This window comes from Triticum urartu, chromosome 1A (genome assembly GCF_056163025.1).
Source record: "Triticum urartu cultivar PI428250 chromosome 1A, HENAU_Tu73, whole genome shotgun sequence".
In the NCBI taxonomy this organism is placed as follows: Eukaryota; Viridiplantae; Streptophyta; class Magnoliopsida; order Poales; family Poaceae; genus Triticum; species Triticum urartu.
In genome coordinates, this window is record NC_141873.1 from 466,525,688 (window position 1) to 466,540,052 (window position 14,365).

A 14,365-nucleotide genomic window follows, 5' to 3' on the forward strand; every position below is an offset into this window, starting at 1 on the left:
CAAACTGAAAACGGTTCCAGAACGGGCGGTTGACCAAAGTGGGTTCTTGGTCCACCGTATAGGGGTTGCGGCGACGCTTCTCCCAAAACTCCTTGTTGGTCATCTCTGTCATAGTCTTCCCTTTTGGCTTGTTGGCGGCTCGCTTCGAATGCTGAGGAGGTGGAGGAACACTTGCAGATGCACTTGCTGGAGGCGGTTGGGTGCTCGAGGAACCACCGGCTGGCTCTGAGGTGCGGTAGCGTTTTGATGTGGCACGCCCGGGGTTGATACGGCGACCTTGCTTCTCGGAAAGGTCATCACCTGGAGCCAAACACAAGAACACGCAAAACAACCAGAAAGAATGAGCATAAGCCAACAAACTCAACAAAAAGATCAAGGTAAGGCAGGAAAATGATGGAAATTGGCATGCAGCGGTAGTACCGTGACCTGCCCGCGGTAGTACCGCCCCAAGCGGTAGTACCGCTCCAAAGGGAGCGGTAGTACTGCTCTAGGTCAAGCGGCAGTACCACTCCCAAGAGAGCGGTAGTACTGCTTGAGGCGGAGAAACAGCAGTTTCTTATAGCACGAGGCGGTGAAACAGCGGGTTCCTACTACCGTGGTCAGATCCGGCACTACCGGCCTACCAAATTCAAAAATAATCCTACCAAACTCTAATCGAGATAGTCTAGTTGCCTTCTCCAACCAACTCAAGCCTAGATTTAGCCAAAAATCTAGAGATGCAACCACCATTGCCCCTAGGAAACAAGAACTGAAAAAGAGACAAAACGAAAGAAGGAACGGGGGCAATACCGGCATCCATGGCAAGAGGACGAGGTGGGGATCGACTCCACCAAAGGAAATGGAGAGGGACGCCCCGGAGACGGAGATCTGTCGGAGCCCTCCCGTGGCGAGTGGAGGCTGGAGAGAGGAAGAGAAAAGAGGGGCGAAGTGAATGGGTATGGGGGAGAAGAAACCTCCCCCTGCCCCGACTTAACCCCCCGTTCTCGTCCCGCAGCGGTAGTACCGTGCTGGGGGGCGGTAGTACCACTTGCGAGCGGTAGTACCGCGCACCACCAGCGGTAGTACCGCCCAGCACGCCAGACAACTAAACCAACACGGCTTTAGCTCGACGAAACGACAAAAACGACAAGAGAGAAACAACAAAAAACACCAGCAAACGACCAAGACACACCTCTTCAAAAGAGGGCGGTGGCCGAGGCCACCTATGTTTGAGTCAAAGGTATAGCATCGCGAAGATTTTAACCTTGGGCCCATGACCAAAACTCGTCTTTGAAGCACAGGTGCCATCAACAATGGCTAAAGTGAAAGACTTGATCAATTTATGCATAATGGGGGGAGGGAGGGTTCATTGAGAGAACAACACTCCCCCTATGTCCATGCCTACACCTAAACTAGACAACAAATTGAGCGAGGTAGGGTGTGCACGGGTTCAAGCCACATTGCTTGAATTAATGATATTTAGCTCATGCCTTAACTCGCGAAATCTTGCTTCATCCAAGGGCTTCGTGAAAATATCTGCAAGGTTGTCATGAGTGTTGACATAGTTGACCTCGATCTCTCCTCGCCTAATGTGATCCCGGATGAAGTGATACCGAATCTCAATATGCTTCGTCTTGAAGTGTTGCAGTGGGTTGAGAGAAATCTTGATGGCACTTTCATTGTCACACCAAAGAGGCACTTTGTCACAAGTGACACCGTAATCCTTTAAAGTTTGTCTCATCCATAGAAGTTGTGCACAACAACTACCGGCGGCAACATACTCCGCCTCAGTGGACGAGAGAGACACACAACTTTGCTTTTTGGAAGACCAACTTACCAAAGAGCAACCAAGGAATTGGCACCCTCCGGAAGTGGACTTCCTATCCACTTTGTCTCCCGCCCAATCGGAATCCGAGTACCCTACAAGCTTGAAGTTTGATCCTCTTGGGTACCATAAGCCAAAGTTTGGGGTATGAGCCAAATATCGAAAGATTCGTTTGACCGCCACATAGTGACTTTCCTTAGGTGCCGCTTGAAATCGTGCACAAATTCCCACACTCAACATGATGTCCGGTCTAGATGCACAAAGGTAAAGCAAGGATACAATCATGGAACGATATACCTTTTGATCCACCACTTTACCATTGGGATCTAAGTCAAGTTGGCACTTGGTGGGCATTGGAGTGGAGGCCGGCTTGACGTCACTTAGTTTGAATCTCTTGAGCATGTCTTGAGTGTATTTGGATTGATTAATGAAGGTTCCTTCTCTTCTTTGCTTCACTTCGAACCCTAGAAAGAACTTCAACTCTCCCATGGAGGACATATCGAACTTTGAGGTCATGAGAGCGGCAAATTCCTCATTGAAAGATTTGTTAGGAGAACCAAAGATAATATCATCAACATATAATTGGCACACAAACAACTCCCCTTTGACCTTCTTAGTAAAAAGAGTGGGGTCAATTAGCCCAACTTCAAAACCACGGTCTTGTAACAACTCGGTAAGGTGGTCATACCACGCACGTGGGGCTTGTTTAAGGCCATAGAGTGCCTTACCGAGTTGATACACATGATCGGGAAAGTAGGGATCCTCGAACCCGGGGGGTTGCTTGACGTAAACCAATTCATTAATGGGACCATTAGGAAAAGCACTCTTCACATCCATTTGTTGTAACTTAAAGTTATGATGAGAAGCATAACCAATCAACATGCGAATGGATTCAAGACGAGCAACGAGAGCAAAGGTTTCACCGTAGTCGATACACTCGACTTGGGAGTAGCCTTGTGCTACCAAACGAGCCTTGTTGCGAATGATAATCCCATGGGCATCTTGCTTGTTCTTGAATATCCACTTGGTTCCAATGACATTGTGGTTCCCCGTTGGCCTTGGCACCAATCTCCACACTTTGTTGCGCTCGAAGTTGTTGAATTCTTCGTGCATGGCATTGAGCCAATCCGGATCTTCTAGCGCCTCATAGACCTTGTGGGGTTCCACACAAGAGACAAACGCGTGATGCTCACAATAATTTGCTAATTGTCTACGAGTGCTTACCCCCTTTCTTAAGCTTCCAAGCACATTCGTCATGAGATGATCCTTGGTGGAGAGCTTGGAAGCAACCTTGGCGGCACGACGCTCTAATTCCTCCTCGGTGGTGAGTTGAGGAGCGGTTACTTGATCATCTTGAGCACCGTCATGAACTTGTTCTTGATCTTGAACTTTCTCGGGGGAGAGAACTTGACCTTGGGCATCACTTGGTGTGTCAACACCGTATTGAGTATGATCTTGCCCTTGGTCTTGTTCATGAGGTTGAGGGCCTTCACTTTGTTCTTTGGAAGCGTGTGGGCCTTGGGTTGGTGATGGCTCCACTTGAGTGGAGCATTGTCCTTCTCCTTCGGCCATAAGGGGTTCCTCAATGGGTAGGATGAAACCAACCCCCATTCTTCTTATGGCTTGAGGAGGAATTTCATCACCTACATCACAAGTGCCACTTTGCTCCACTTGGGAGCCGTTATTCTCATCAAACTCCACGTTACACGTCTCCTCAATAAGTCCCGTGGATTTATTGAGGACACGGTAAGCATGAGAGTTTGTAGCATAACCAACAAATATGCCCTCATAAGCTCTAGCCTCAAATTTAGACAACCGAACCCCTTTCTTGATAATGAAACACTTACACCCGAATACCCGGAAGTACTTGAGGTTGGGCTTGTTACCGGTGAGTATCTCATATGGAGTCTTGTTCAAGCCATTGCGGAGGTAGAGCCGATTGGATGCATGGCACGCGGTGTTGATGGCTTCGGCCCAAAAGTTGTACGGAGACTTGAACTCCGCCATCATGGTCCTTGCCGCATCCATCAACGTCCAGTTCTTCCTCTCCGCAACACTGTTTTGTTGAGGGGTGTATGGTGCGGAATATTGATGCTTGATTCCCTCATCACTAAGAAATTCATCCAAGGTGTAGTTCTTGAACTCGGTGCCGTTGTCACTTCTTATTGTCAAGATCTTTGCATTGTGTTGACATTGTGCTTCATTTCCAAAGTCGATGACAGTTTGTTAGGTCTCGCTCTTCCTCTTTAAGAAATACACCCACGTGTACCTTGAGTAGTCATCCACAATCACCAAGCAATACTTCCTACCTCCAAGACTATGGTAGGATGGGGGCCCAAAAAGATCCATGTGAAGGAGCTCCAAGGGCCTCTTTGAATAAATGATAGTTGTGGGAGGATGAGCCTTCTCATGTAGCTTTCCTTCGATACAGGCACTGCAAGCATGATCTTTAACAAAACTAACATTCGTTAGTCCACGGACATGGTCCCCCTTGAGGAGACTTTGCAAAGATCTCATATTGACATGGGCTAAACGGCGATGCCAAAGCCATCCCACATCAACTTTAGCCATTAGGCATGTCGCGGTCTTAGTGGGTCGCTCTGAAAAGTTAATCACATATAGACCGTTCTCGACATGCCCAACAAAAGCTACTTTAAGAGTCTTGCTCCACAAGAGGGCCACGGTATCGATATCAAAGAAAGTGGCAAAGCCCATGATTGCAAGTTGACGAATGGAAAGTAAATTGTATGCAAGGGACTCAACAAGCATGACCTTCTCGATCGTGAGATCATGAGAGATGACCACCTTGCCAAGTCCCAATACCTTAGAGGATGAGGCGTCACCCCACTCGACATTGGTGGGCATAGATGGAACTTTGTGCACGTCCACCACCAAGTCCTTGCTTCCAGTCATATGATTTGTAGCTCCGCTATCGAGCAACCATGATCCACCACCGGAAGCAAACACCTACAAGAGATCAATGCTTGGTTTTAGGTACCCATTTTGTAATGGGTCCTTTGATGTTAGTAACAAGGGTCTTAGGAACCCAAATAGACCATTCAATGTACTCATGAAGAGAACCAACAAATTTGGCATAAACATGCCCATCACTAGCACGGCATAACACATAAGAAGGATTAAAATCGCCGGCTTTGTTGGGAGGGGTGACATTGCCCTTCTTGACATTGTTCTTCTTCTTCTCCTCGGGGGCACTCTCTCCCTCCCTCACAAAGGTTTGCATGAGGGGAGGAGGTCGTTTGGTCTTGTCATTCTTCTTCTTGTTCTTGGAGTCGGGCACGTACCCAACCCCTTCCTTGGCCACACCTCCCTTTTGGTTGATCAAGAGATCGTTGAGGTTCTTCTTGCCTTGTATGCAAGTCGCAAGACCTCTCTCAAGTTGCTCCTTCAACTTAGCATTTTCCTCAACAAGATGTATATGCTCACAACACGGGTTAGTAGCATTTGCATTATCAATTAAAACCATATGAGGAAAATTTGCTTTCTCCTTAGTTAGCTTCACTTGGAGTTGATCATGAGACTCCTTGAGACTAGCGTGAATACCCTTCAAGGCCTTGTGGGCCTTGTCAAGTATATCAAACTCCTCTTTGAGTCTAGCAAGATCAACCCCGAGTTTGTCCTTCTCGGAATTTAGCACACGCGAAACAATGAGGGCATGATCATAATCTTTCTTTAACTTAGCATGATCAATGTTGTGTGACTCCTCAAGAGCCAAACGAAGACCAAGCTCTTCCTCAAGAGCATTGGAAAGATCCGAAATCTCATCGGCATAGTCACGACTATGCCCTTCCATCTAGAGATGGTGTCTTCGTGGGCCTCGATCATGTCATTGGCCTCACCAAGTTGTTCCAAGAGAGCAACAAAGTGCTTCTTGGATTTTCCCTTGATTTTTCCCATAAAGGCCTCAAACTCGTTAGCCTCCACATTAGCTCCCTCAGGTTCATTAATGCTATCCGTTTGGGAAGGATGATTAATGATGGTAGTTTTGATGTTGGAGGTTACCTTGTTGGTGGCTTTAGCCATGAGGCACTTGGCGGTGATGCTCTCGTTGGGTGAGTCGAAGAGAGACACCCGTGACGTTGTTGCAATGGCAACGGAGGCCATGGCAACCGACTCATCATCTTCATCATCGTCATCATCCTCATTGTACTCTTCTTGCACAACCAAAGCCTTGGGAGGAGTCTTCTTGGTGAAGTTGTTCTTGTTGGGGAACGACTTGGCCTTGTCCTTTCGGATGAGTTTGCCACCATTATCTTCCCTCTTCTCATACGGGCATTCCGCAACGAAATGACTCACGTTGCCGCAATTGTATCACGTCCTTACACGTTGCTTGCCCCTTGTGCCACTCGAGTTGTTTTTGCTAAAGTTGGGCCTCGAGTTTTTCTTGCTCCAAAATTGCCTTGAAGCAAGTGCCATGTGTTCATGATACGCATACTTCGTATCTTCGGGGTTGCTCTCCTCTTCTTCTTCCTCTTCTTCTTCTTCCACGGTGAGCTTGGCCTTCAATGCAAGGTTAGACTTCTTTGCCCATTGAGAATGGAGCACCGCATTGTCGGCGGTCTTTTCCAAAATGTTCATGGCCACAAACTCATCCAATACTTCGCTTGAGGTCAAAGTGTGGAAGTCCGGTCTTTGACGAATGACGGAGGACATGGCCTTGTGGTAGGGCATCATTGCCTTGAGGAATTTGCACTTGATCCAATTGTCATCCGTGTCCTTGCTCCCGTGATCTCGTAGTGAGACCGCGAGTTTAGTTACTCTCCGATAAAGCTCACGAGGTTCTTCATCTTCCTTCATTGCAAACTCATCGGCCTCATCTTGTACCACTTCATAGTTGGAGCGTTGAATGCTTGCGCTTCCCCGGTAGAGAGACACGACACAACGCCATGCATCTTTAGCCAAGGCGAAGGGACGAAGATGAGGTAGGTCTTCGGGTGGAATTGCATCTTGAATGATGAAGAGAGCATTCTCATTGAATTGATTGTCCGCGACTTCTCGAGGAGTGAAGTTGCTTGGATCATATGGATAGAAACCTTCTTCAATGATTCTCCAAAGGTTAGTGTTCACATGATTTAAATGACGTTTAAAGCGGTAAACCCAAGAATCAAAATCCTCATTTTTCACAATCTTAGGGGGAGGACCGGCATGATTCAAATGAGTGGAAGGAACCGATCCACCATAAACAAGTGGTGGTTCCACATGGGCAAAGATGTCGGTGCCATTCTTGCCACTAGAAGAAGGAGCCTTTTCACTACTAGCTTCCCCCTTGTCGGGGATAGCATCCGTCACCTTGTTGGCGGGATCACCCACTTTCAACGGTGCGGTGGATAGTTTAAGCCCCTCAAGAAATTTAGTAAACATGCTTTCAACTTCGGTCGTCATGGAGGTTTTGAATGTCTCCAAGGCCACATTGAACTCCTCACGAGAGACCGAAGTTCCCCCATCTCCCGTAGACAAGATCGGATTCACACTGGAGTGTTCCGCCACACCGTCTACGGTATCAACCATACTCTTTGGACGGTAAAGTCCTTAATAAAGAGACGAAGCTCTGATACCAATTGAAAGGATCGATATGGTTGACTAGAGGGGGGGTGAATAGGCAACTACCAATTTTTAGCTTTTCTTTACCAAATTAAACTTTGCATCAAAGTAGGTTGTCTAGATGTGCAACTAGGTGAGCAACCTATATGATGCAATGACAACAAGCATACAAGCAAGCAAGGGAAGAAACACTAAAGAGCTTGCACAAGTAAAGGTAAGAGATAACCAAGAGTGGATCCGATGAAGACGAGGATGTGTTACCAAAGTTCCTTCCTTTTGAGGGGAAGTACGTCTCCGTTGGAGCGGTGTGGAGGCACAATGCTCCCCAAGAAGCCACTAGGGCCACCGTATTCTCCTCACGCCCTCACACAATGCGAGATGCTGTGATTCCACTATTGGTGCCCTTGAAGGCGGCGACCGAACCTTTACAAACAAGGTTGCGGCAATCTCCACAACTTAATCGGAGGCTCCCAACAAGACCACGAAGCTTCACCACAATGGAATATGGCTCCGAGGTGACCTCAACCGTCTAGGGTGCTCAAACACCCAAGAGTAACAAGATCCGCTAGGGATGAGTGGGGGAATCGAAAATCCCTTTGTGGAAGTGTAGATCGGGGCCTTCTCAACCACTCCCGAGCCAAACAACAAGTTTGATTGGCTAGAGAGATAGATCGGGCGAAAATGGAGCTTGGAGTATTTAATGGAGCTTGAGCAATAAATGGAGCTTGGGGGAGGAAGAGGTAGGTGAGAAGGAAGAAGGGGACTCCCTTTTATAGTGGGGGCAACGGGATCACCAACCAGCCCCGCACAGGGCGGTACTACCGCTGAGAGGGGACGATACTACCGCCAGGACAACGGTACTGCCGCGCCAGCCAGTGGTACTGCCGTGCTGAGGAGACTAGTAGGGAATGGACCCAAATGCGGTACTACCGCGGTGGTAGGGCGGTACTACCGCTCCTGGAATGGTACTACCGCCACTACAACCGTGACTAGTGCCGCAAAACCCAACACGAGAAAAAGACCTCTCGAATCGAGGCGATAGGAGCCAGACTGCCCAATGGTACTACGACAGTGGGGTCAAGGGCGGTAGTATCGTTGTGGAGCGGTACTACCGCTTGTGACCCTTCGGTCGTAGTACCGCAGGCAGTGCGGTACTACCGTTGGGGCGCGAGAGAGAGATAGAAGGAATCTCTCAAAGATGTTGAGGACAAGGCGGAGATGCCAGGCCCCCAGCGGTACTACTGCTGTGGAGCCACGGCGGTACCACCGCTGTGGAGCGGTACTGCCGCTTGGCTCCTCAGCGGTAGTACCGCTGGGTGCGCGGTACTACCGCTTAGACCCAGACAGGACAAGGAAGAGAGGAGAGACTCTTCAATGGACAGGAAATGCTCGGAGGGTGAGAAGCTGATGTGTACGTGATGATTCCACCCATGCAAAACCCCAGCGGACCCCCTCTTGATAGTACGGTGCCCTCTACGCAACTAGTCCACCGAGAAAGAAACGAAAGAGCTACACCGTCTTGAAATACACTCCGAGGGGAAGAAGGCGTCTCGTGCCAGGGGAGAATCTGTGAATTATTCAAAGCACAAGATTAGTCCGCAAACATGTTGTCATCAATCACCAAAACTACCTTGAGAGAGATATGCCGTAACACACTTGCTATATCATGCCTCCCATTTTGCCATGTCAAGCCTCTAATCCACCTTTCCTAGCAAACCGTTGTTTGGCTATGTTACCGCTTTGCTTAGCCCCTCTTATAGCGTTGCTAGTTGCAGGTGAAGATTAAGTTTGTTCCATGTTGTATGGTTATGTTGGGATATCACAATATCTCTTATTTTAATTAATGCATCTATATACTTGGTAAAGGGTGGAAGGCTCGGCCTTATGCCTGGTGTTTTGTTCCACTCTTGCCGCCCTAGTTTCCGTCATACCGGTGTTATGTTCCTTGATTTTGCGTTCCTTACACGGTTGGGTGTTATGGTGACCCCTTGACAGTTCGCTTTGAATAAAACTCCTCCAGCAAGGCCCAACCTTGGTTTTACCATTTGCCTCACCACCACCTACTTTTCCCTTGGGAGTCGCTCTCCCGAGGGTCATCTTATTTTAAACCCCCCGGGCTACTGCTTGTCTAAGTGTTGGTCCGAACCAGAGCACCGTGCGGGACCGTCCCTTGGCAACTTGGGTTATGTTGGTACCTGTACGCTTAGCTTATCCGGTGTTGACCTGAGAACGAGATATGTGCAGCTCCTATCGGGATGTCGGCGCATCGGGTGGTCTTGCTGGTCTTATTTTACCATTGTCGAAATGTCTTGTAACCGGGATTCCGAGTCTGATCGGGTCTTCCTGGGAGAAGGAATATCCTTCGTTGACCGTGAGAGCTTGTGATGAGCTAAGTTGGGACACCCCTGCAGGGTTTAAACTTTCGAAAGCCGTGCCCGCGGTTATGTGGCAGATGGGAATTTGTTAATATCCGGTTGTAGAGAACTTGGCACTTAACTTAATTATAATGCATCAACCGCATGTGTAGCCATGACGGTCTCTTTCCGGCGGAGTCCGGGAAGTGAACACGGTTTTGGAGTTATGTTTGAACGTAAGTAGTTTCAGGATCACTTCTTGATCACTCCTAGTTCACGACCGGTGCATTGCTTCTCTTCTCGCTCCTATTTGCGTATGTTAGCCACCATATATGCTAGTGCTTGCTGCAGCTCCACCTCACTACCCTTTCCTACTCATAAGCTTAAATAGTCTTGATCTCGCGGGTGTGAGATTGCTGAGTCCTCGTGACTCACAGATACTTCCAAACAGTTGCAGGTGCCGATGATACCAGTGCAGGTGGCGCAACCGAGCTCAAATGGGAGCTAGATGAAGATCGTGTTCGTTGTGTTATTTCGTTTCCAGTTGATCAGTAGTGGAGCCCAGTTGGGACGATCGGGGATCTAGCATTTGGGGTTGTCTTTCTTTATTTTGGTTCCGTAGTCGGACCTTGATTGTATTCTGGATGACGTATGATATTTATGTATTGTTTGAAGTGGCGATTGTAAGCCAACTCTTTATCCCTTTCTATTCAGTACATGGGATTGTGTGAAGATTACCCCTCTTGCGACAAACCTACCATGCGGCTATGCCTCTAAGTCGTGCTCCGACACGTGGGAGATATTGCCGCATCGTGGGTGTTACAATGGCGACGCCCCAGATTGCATCTACTATCATGCAAACCCTAGACCTCCCTGTCTATATAAAGGGAGGTCGGACAACCCCCCAGGGTATCTTTTATCAGACAGACAAACTCCTCAGTAGCAATCTCATACACCATTTGTAACCCACTGGCACGAGGTATCCCTCCACCATGATAAAGAAAGCAAGCATGATCTAGGGTATTACTCTTCGAAGGCCGGTACCTAGATAAACCCTTTGTGTGACCTCCGATATAAGACTTCCAGCTGCGCTTGGACCCCTACTTAGGGATCTAACGGTATTTTACACCGTCAGTTGGCGCACCAAGCACGAGCGGCGCTGGCTGGAGATTGATCTTGGATCGAATCTTCTTCTACTTCTGGCGGCCTTCCACCGGGAGAGAGCCTAATTTTCAGCTCCCTCACGTTTACTGCTGATAGGGCGGGTCGGGTCGACATCAACCCACCGGCACACCCTATATGCACAATCTATGTCGACATCGTCGCCTTCACCACCAACGCTCATGGCAATCTTCGACTGTGCCTAACACCTATTCAGCGTGAGACACGGGACAAGCCCCCGATCTCAGCGACCTCACCGTCTGGCCTAAACAGCCTCTTCCGGTTCAGACTATGGAACTCGGGGGATGCATATCATCAGGAGCTCCATCAACACCTCCACAAGGACATACACTTCGTTGCCATGGTCTATGACAACTGCCACATTGACCATGCGCCATAGGATTGTTTCCTTCATAAAACATCTCAGACTGCAGCATTGACATAACCGATCGACTATGGTTTTCTGATCACGAGGACGCTAACAGCGAACCAGCCTCACATGAGCATGGCGAGGCCGGAGAAAACAGAGGTGTCATGTCCATTTGTGTCGCAAGAATTTTTTTTAAAACATCAAGCAGTGGGTCTTTGATATTATTCAGAGATCTACACCCCGTTAAAGCAACTGCTTTGGTGGTTACTATTTGGCACATTTGGGAGGCGAGGAATGATGTCATGAACAATGGTGCGGTCCTACATCCTCATCGTGTGGCCGAAAAAAGTATTGCTTATGTGGAGTTGATTGTGCAGAACTGCTTTTAAAACCGTCGAACCTCATATGCATGTCCACCCAAACCCTTTGGTGTCTCGATGGGTTCCGTTGTCAACAGACACAATGTTCGTAAATGTTGATAATGCACCATTTCAAAATTCGCGACGGATGGGAGTGGGCGTGGTGATCTGAAACCACAGCGATTGTGCTTGTTGGCATGTCACGAGCGCATTGAGGAGGTTAGCATGCTAGAACTAGCTGAGGCACTAGCGCTTCGACACATCGTTGCTCTCACTCGTCTAGAAGGTTTTCATAAGGTCATCTTCTTCACTTCAGACAGTCTTTCGGTTGTCCAGAGAGTTCTCTATCAAACAATAGACCGTAGTAGTCACCAGCATCAGGATTTTGGCGGGCAATTTTCCGTCTTGTTCTTTAGTCATTGTTAGCCATTTGTTGAATGTGGGCGGTTCATATATGCATTTGTGTTTTTCTTCCGGTGATTCTACTTTGTGCAATGTAACTCCGGTTTGCATCTGAAAAACTCTCTTTAACAATATTTTGTGATGAATAAAAGAGTGGTATATTTATTTATTCTCAAAAAGAACAAAGCAAAAAAAAAAAAACTTGGTCCTCAAGTGGATGAATTAGAAAATGGACCATACGGCGCCACTTGACCCGCGATTGCTTCACTGGTCCAACTCCAACGCTCTCGAGTGCTCGATACTCGACACCTCAGTCCCCACCACTCAGTATCTCATCAGGTTGTACATCGCATCCTACGGCGGACACGAGCCGACCAAACCCCTTTAAAATCCCGCCCCTTGACCCGCACTCGGAGGGGCATCCCCCCAAAGCCCTCGCTGCCGCCGCCGCCGCCGCCGCCAGCAATCCCCTCCCCCCATCAGCCGCCCAAGAATGGGAATGGCCGCCGCCGCCACCGCCCCGTCCACGTCGCGCCTCCTCCATCACCGCCACGCCACCTCCGGCTCCAAGCGCCACAGCCACCACCACCACCAGCAGCGGCTCAGGCACGCCCCCAATCCGTCCCCACTCGCTCTGCGCCGCCGCCTTTCGCCACCAGCCGGGGCGGCGCTCCTGCCGGACCGCGTGACCCCGTTCTCCTACGGGGCGGACGACGAATCCGACGACCACCCGCGCGAGGAGTGCGGCCTGGTGGGGGTCGTGGGCCACCCAGACGCCTCCTCGCTCTGCTACCTGGGCCTGCAGAAACTGCAGCACCGCGGGGAGGAGGGCGCCGGGATCGTCGCCGCCGGGGGCGACGGCAAGCTCAAGTCGGTGACCGGGCTGGGGCTCGTCGCCGACGTGTTCGGCGACCCGTCCAGGCTCGCCTCGCTCCCCGGCCCCGCCGCCATCGGGCACGTGCGCTACTCCACCGCCGGCGCCGCCGCGTCCCTGCGGAACGTGCAGCCGTTCCTGGCGGGCTACAGGTTCGGTCAGGTCGCCGTGGCGCACAACGGCAACCTCGTCAACTACCAGGCGCTGCGGAGCAAGCTGGAGGCGCGCGGCTCCATCTTCAACACCACCTCCGACACGGAGGTCATCCTCCACCTCATCTCCACGTCGCTCTCGCGACCGCTGCTGGCGCGCATCTGCGACGCCTGCGAGCGCCTCGCGGGGGCCTACTCGCTGCTCTTCCTCACGGCCGACAAGCTGTTCGCCGTGCGCGACCCGCACGGGTTCCGCCCGCTGGTGCTCGGCCGCCTCCCCAACGGCGCCGTCGCCTTCGCGTCCGAGACCTGCGCGCTGGACCTCATCGACGCCGCCTACGAGCGCGAGGTGGAGCCCGGGGAGGTGGTCATGGTCGACCGCCGCGACATGTCCGTCTCCTCGGCCTGCCTCGTCCCGCGCCTGCCCCGCCGGGCCTGCGTCTTCGAGCACATCTACTTCTCCCTCCCCAACTCGGTCGTCTTCTCGCACGACGTCCACGAGCGCCGCACCGCCTTCGGCCGCGCCCTCGCGGAGGAGTCCCCGGCGCCGGGCGCCGACGTGGTCATCCCTGTTCCCGACTCTGGCTTCTACGCCGCGCTGGGCTTCTCGCGCCAGTCGGGGCTGGAGTTCCAGCAGGGCCTGATCCGGTGGCACTACAGCGGGCGCAGCTTCATCCAGCCGACGCAGGCGATCCGGGACCTGGCCGTGAAGCTCAAGTTGGCGCCCGTGCGCGGCGTGATCCGTGGCAAGAGCGTGGTGGTGGTGGACGACTCCCTGGTCCGCGGCACCACGTCGAGCAAGATCGTGCGGCTGCTCCGCGACGCCGGCGCGCGCGAGGTGCACATGCGCATCGCCAGCCCGCCGGTGGTGGGGTCGTGCCTGTACGGCATCGACACGCCGAGCGACGGGGAGCTCATCTCGAACCGGATGGACCTGGAGGGCGTGCGCCGCGAGATCGGCAGCGACTCCCTCGCCTTCCTCTCGCTGGACAAGCTGCACGGCATCTACGGCGAGGAGGCCGGCGACTACTGCGACGCATGCTTCTCGCGCAAGTACCCCGTGCTGCCCACGCTCCCCGAGCCGGCGGCCGAGTTCGAGGAGGAGTGACCGGTGAGCTCTGCTCTGCCCAGCTCCTCTGCATCAGCTGTAACGTTAGTTATTCTGCTTGCGAATTTTCTTAGATCATCAATGAGGGAGCCGGAGCCCCTCCATTGCTCGACTGAAACCTGGGCATGCTTGCGAATTATGTATGCCTGCAACATCATTTGGCCATGAATTCTATCCCTGGTGTAGAAGTTAAGTTGCTGCAATGGTTGACCTTCGATTAAA

At 51.1% G+C, this 14,365-nt stretch overlaps 1 protein-coding gene across 1 annotated transcript; it reads left to right on the forward strand.

The window, feature by feature from the left end:
- Positions 1–12,356: 12,356 nt before the first annotated feature.
- Positions 12,357–14,336, forward strand: LOC125519541 (amidophosphoribosyltransferase, chloroplastic). The gene has a single exon (XM_087525692.1). It carries the CDS (start codon positions 12,503–12,505, stop codon positions 14,141–14,143), a length of 1,641 nt encoding a protein of 546 aa, XP_087381818.1. The 5' UTR covers positions 12,357–12,502; the 3' UTR covers positions 14,144–14,336.
- The last annotated feature ends 29 nt before the right edge of the window (positions 14,337–14,365 follow it).